The following is a 6,016-nucleotide window of genomic DNA, read 5'->3' as shown; positions in this document are numbered from 1 at the left end:
TTTAGGGTCATGGTTCCTTCTTCTGTGGCTCATTTCTGGGCTCTTTCCTGATGGAATGGGGTGAGCCTCCTTTTGGACTTCCCAATTTGAATTGCCCTACCATGGAGGCTTTCAATTAATTTCTATTTTTCTACATGGAAATGAATCTTCACAAAACCAGAACAGTACCTAAAATACTAAAAATAAAAGCAAATTCCTAGCCATATACTAATATGCCAAACAAAATAATATTATATAATATTATAATAATATAATAAAATATAAAATAATGTAATAAAGACAAAATATAATAATAACATAATAAAATAATAATATGACATAACCCAACTGCTATTCTAAATGAAAACTACATAAGAGACTTAGTGGTTCTAGCGGGGAGGAGTGTAGTGGAGAAGTGTGAGAGAAGAGAATTAATCTTCATGTTAGCTGTCAGAATGCCTGTCACCTGTGTAGGTTGCCGGGAGCCCGTGAACCATGGGTTTGGACTCAATATTCAATTGTGAGAACTATCTTCCTGGAAGGTTTATTACTGTATTAGGCTGCCATATCCTGGGGAACGATTCACCTAGAGATACTTCTTTAATAGAGGATTTCCAGATATTCCTGTTTCTTGCAATATTAAAAAATGTACAATTTTGACCTCCTAGTTTCCAGGTTTCACTTAAGTCTCCCTTCCTTTGATGCAAGTTTTTCAAAGATTGGGCCCACATTCATTTTATTCACTTCCTAATGATTGTATAGATCCTAACTATTGTACACAATAAATAATCAATACATATTTGTTGACTAATAACACATTCTCCAATACATGCTTAACCTACTAATTTCCATTTCTTTTGAGGCCTGTGGTTTTGTCATGTATGAATGAAGTATAGTCATTCTAGCTCATCTTATGGTCTGGGTACCCCACATTTGTAACTCGAGCGAAAATGGCCTTGTATTCTCCCCAGCCCAAATCGCCTTCCCTCTATAGAGATGGTTTGCTCTAAGTTTGGCTGCAGAACACTGTGTCACATAATACTCAATGCCTATTCTCTATAATTGTATCAAAATGTTAGGGATTTGCCATTTCATTGTTTTCTGCCCCATGTAAGTGAGTTTTAGAAGGGTTCTTATATATCATTGCTCAAAGATGACTGTTTAAAGCAAAATATGAAGATTTATTATTAATATGGTAATGGACAAACCCACCATGTTTTAGAAGTCTTCTGGCCCCAGGCCATTTGACATCAGGGCTTTATTCCTATGTTATCATGAACAACCCTGTGTTTAATGGTGATATTTAGGTTCAAGAACCTTGCATTTTTTGTCTCAAAAAATGTTGCTGTTGTCTCTGGAATGTATCCTGATTAGGCCACTTGTCTTCTACATCCTTTACATAAATAAATCTGGTTATTTGGTTGACTGGTGTCCTTGACTTGTGTTTCATACTAATATTTCAACTAGCTGGCACCAAGCAAATGAAGGAGAAATTGTTTTTTTTATTTGTTGAATAATTCAGCAAGGATTTCATACCAAGAAAGAAATATTTCTTTGTGTCTCATTTTCATCTCCCATTTACATTTCTTTCACTATCCATACTCCCATTTCCCCAACCAGAGAAGTTGGTCCACAGTTACAAGATAGCTATATGAAATCAAAGAATTAGTGTTTCAGAGCTGGAAGGGAATTTGGAAGTCATTTAGTCCAGCGGAAGAAACTTATTTTGATAACTTTTATATCTCCTCTTTTAAAAAGGGATGTTTCTCCTCAATAAGATAGAGTCCTAGTATGATCATCTTATCCTACGATTCTAGCTGACAGCCTTTGTCATATTCTCAACAAGGTAGGCATCATATGCTGTATTCAGTTTGTTAGAGAGTTATTTTTCCATAAATACATAAGGGAGATGAGAAAGCTCTCTCTTACAGTAGAAAGCCAATTAGTATGTGTAGTAGGAATGATTAAACTGGAAAATAACTATTTGGCAACCATCATAATAGTTGATTCAGGCAAGAACCATACGTGGATGCTGAAAGTAGCAGGTAAAAATTCAAGGACTAACAGAATCTTTACACCATCTCAAAGTACCACTCCTCCCCACAAAAGGTCACTATTAATGAGGAAAGTAAAGTAACAACTTTGTACTTGAGTAATCTGGCAGATACCACTTTAACCAAATGCTCAAAATTAACCACTAGCAATAGGACAAAGAGCCCAAGCCACAGCAAGAGCCTCCTGGTAAGATATAGTGGGAAGACTGATATGAGGACGTGGAGATGCAACATGGGGGGTTAGAGGGATCGGAGAAAAATAAATGAAACAAGATGGGATTAGGAGGGAGACAAACCATAAGTGACTCTTAATTTCACAAAACAAACTGAGGATTGTTGGGGGGAGGTGAGGTTGGGAGAGGGGGAGGGGGTTATGGACATTGGGGAGGGTATGTGCTATGGTGAGTGCTGTGAAGTGTGTAAACCTGGCGATTCACAGACCTGTACCCCTGGGGATAAAAATACATTTTATGTTTAAAAAAAAATAAGAAATAAATAAAACATAAAAAAAAAAAGATAGAGTGGGAAGAACAAAACATCATTTCTGAGTTAGTTCTTCCCTAAATGCCTAACCTGAACCTAATTAGGAGGGAACATCAGAAAAATTCAAACTGATGGATGTCTTACAAAATACCAGGCCTCGGATCTTCAAAAACATTAAGACCTTGGAATACAAAGCATGACTCAAGAACTATTCCTGATGAAAGAAAACCTTCCTTCTTCCTTCCTTCCTTCCTGCCCCCCTCTCTCTCTCTTCTTTCTTTTTGTTTCAGTGCATTATTTATCCTCTGCTTCCTTCCAAAAAAAAAAAAAAAAAGGATATAAGTGCTTTCTAAGAGAAGCCATAAACAACTGGAAGGTGAAATATACAAAGAAGTAAGTCAAGAGAAGAAGATTTTTAATTTCAAATTAAAAACAAACTTTAATGTTGCTTCTATAAATAAAATTTATCTATTTTTTTCCCCTAGACAGTATGGAACATAGAAATTAAAGGAGTCAAACTAAATTACATTCATCTTATGAGAAAAGAAAGAAATATGCTCTTTTCAATGGAAAGGGAAATTTATTTATTTAAAAGGTTTTCTTTATCTATTTATTTGAGAGAGGGAGACAGAGAGAGAGCATCAGCAGGAAAAGGGAAGAGGGAAAAGGAGAGATAACCTTAAGCAGGCTCCATTTCAAGTGCAGAGCTCAACACTGGTCGATCCCAGGACCTTGAGATCATGACCTGAGCCGAAATCAAGAGCCTGTGACTTAACTGACTGAGCCACCTAGGTGCCCTGGAGAGGGAAATTTATTACTGCTGCCTGAATTTGAGTGAAAAGTCTAACGTGGGCTTTCTCTAACAAAGATAAATCAGTGTTCCTTGTTTTGGAAAAAACATGTAGTAACATATTTAAACTTGATTGGGTTGTTCGTTTTTTACTATTTTTTACAAAACTAAAGTGGATTCCTTTAGGAGCTAATAAGAAAATGATTCAAGTTCATAGCCTTTGGGGCAGCTTATAATGCAAGAAGAATATTCAGATCCTGGAAGAATGCACACACTAGAAAAATCTTTGAACCACGCTTGGCTACGTGTGAGAAAGATCTAACTTTAAGCTAAATTTTACTTAATTTGGTTTGAGTTTTGGTGTTGATCAGCAGAAAATTGGAGGTTATACTCTACAAAAAGGAAGGATATTCAGTTCTGGTATTCTGTATTAATCTTGGAATTCTTGCAATTTTTTCTATCCTCCTTTCTCTCTAGATTTTTGTGAATGTGTTTTTAACTGAGATTATGAAAAAAAAAGTATGTTCTCTTAACTTTCAGAGATTTAAACTACTAAGAAACGGTTTAGGGAGGATGGTGGTTCTGGGAGAAAGTTCTATGCAGCATAACAATCAGTTCACTGTCTGCTAAGTGAGTCTATTAATCATCTTTCATGATAAAACAGAGGAAAACAGGAAAACAGACATATATTTTAAAATTTATCTCAACATCTTGGAAGCTGCAAATGAGAATTTGTCCTAAGAAAGAGAAACTCAAACTTTGCCCAGCAAAGCTGTAGGTTTTCTCACTTTTTCTCCATAGCAAAGCCTGTCTTATGAAATGCACTTTGCAGGGCTGATTTTACATCCTTATTCCTCAGGCTGTAGATTAGTGGGTTCAGCATGGGGGTGACAAGATTATTCAATATCTGAATTATTGCACCGAGCAAGGCACTGGGATGTGGCTGGAGATAGATGATGATTACCGGCCCATAAGCACAAAGAATTGCAGTGATGTGGGCACTGCAGGTAGAGAAGGCTCGCTGTCTGCCCTCTGCTGAGTGAATTTTTGATATGGAGATCCCAATGCGAGTGTAGGAAACAAGGATGAGAGCAAAGCAAATGAGAGACAAAAGACCAACATTTGTAAAACCTACCTTTTGGGCTAGAGATGTGTCCCCACAGGCTAGAGGTAAGACAGCAGGTATGTCACAGAAGTAGTAGTCTACTTCATTAGAGGCACAGTAGGACAACTGGAAGGTGAGGGAGGTTAGAATAATGGTGTGAACACAGCCCGGTGGCCAAGATGGCGCAGACCCTGTGGTTCATGATGACCATGTATCTCAAGGGATAACAGATGGCGACGAAGCGGTCATAGGCCATCACCGTGTACAGGAAGCACTCAGTGCAGCCCAGGAAATGGTAGAAGAAGACCTGGGACATGCAACCCTGAAAAGAGATACTTTGACTCTGCCCTGAAAGGTATAACAGCATCTTGGGAACAGTTGTTGAAGAGAAACCCAGGTCAAACATGGAGAGGTTTCCCAAGAAAAAGTACATAGGGGTGTGCAGCCAAGAGGAAGAGATGATAGCTGTAAGGATGAGCACATTTCCCAAGAGAGTACACAAATAGAATGAGGAGAACAGGAAGAAGAGGACAGTCTCTAGGCCCTCTGTCTCAGGGATTCCCAGCAGGATGAATTCAGTCACCATTGTGTGATTTCTCATTTCTATGGAAGAATCAACTCTTGGGTGTCTGTGGAAAGAAATCTGTGGTTAAATTTAATATGTATGTAAATAAACTGTGCTTAAGTCAGTGAAATGGAAAAGGAGTCAGATGATGTAGATGTTTACAGAGTAGTGCTTCCTGATAGACTTGTCTTCGTCTGCTTGCTACTCTCCATACTGGGTATCTCTCTGCAGGTGCAGTTCCTATTTACAGATGCCCCTTACTACAATATCACCAAGAAGTCCTACATGACCATTCTCTTATCTTCCATCTTCATGTACACTATTAAATCACATTGATTCCTAGTGCTGCTTTGTGATTCTAAAAGGATAACTATGAAGACTCAATGTTTTTGTTACAAACAAGGACCCATCCAAGTTTCTTATATTTGTTTAAGACCATTTGCTCACATGAACTCTCCAAAAACCATTTATGATCCTATAAGCCATACATACAAAAGATACAGAATCTTTCCCACATTGTCTCCCTAGGCATGAGGTCAACAGTGGGAAACTCTCTGAAGAAGGGTCTCAGAAAGCTCTTCATGAACACGAGATTACATTAACAGGGTCCGTATGCTCTGGATTTTAGTGCATGTGAGTACCCGATAGCTTCCATTTTCCTGAATTTAGCACAATGAGTAACTGGTAGTGTCCATTTCAGTCTCCAGAGTCTATAATTGTCTAACCAGACCCAAGCTAAATACTAGCCTAATCTTAAGGCAGCAGAAGGCCCAGTGGTAGTAGAGGAGGCTCCTGTCCAAGTTTCATATTTTGAAAAATGCTGATATCTTTTAACTTTTCCAATACACTAAGATCCTTATATTATAGATCAACTCATGAAGGCTATTGCTTAAGCCCTTCATCTATCTATCTATCTATCTATCTATCTATCATCTATCATCTCTACTTTTTATTTTTTTATTTTTTTGATGATTATGAGGGAAGTGAGAGCTAACGTAAGAGAAGTGAAGGGCAAGGTTTTGGGACTTACATGGCAATTG

General features: G+C 37.8%; 1 protein-coding gene across 1 annotated transcript; it reads right to left on the bottom strand.

The window, feature by feature from the left end:
- Positions 1–4,090: 4,090 nt before the first annotated feature.
- On the bottom strand, positions 4,091–5,012 carry LOC123949539 (putative olfactory receptor 10D4). The gene is given in 2 exon segments (XM_046017060.1): positions 4,091–4,580; positions 4,582–5,012. Coding segments are annotated over 2 exon segments (921 nt in total).
- Positions 5,013–6,016: the final 1,004 nt, after the last annotated feature.

The sequence above is a fragment of the Meles meles genome, chromosome 8 (genome assembly GCF_922984935.1).
Source record: "Meles meles chromosome 8, mMelMel3.1 paternal haplotype, whole genome shotgun sequence".
Classification (NCBI taxonomy): Eukaryota; Metazoa; Chordata; class Mammalia; order Carnivora; family Mustelidae; genus Meles; species Meles meles.
The sequence above is the reverse complement of the archived record's forward strand: the minus strand, read 5'-3'. Positions and strand labels throughout refer to the sequence as shown.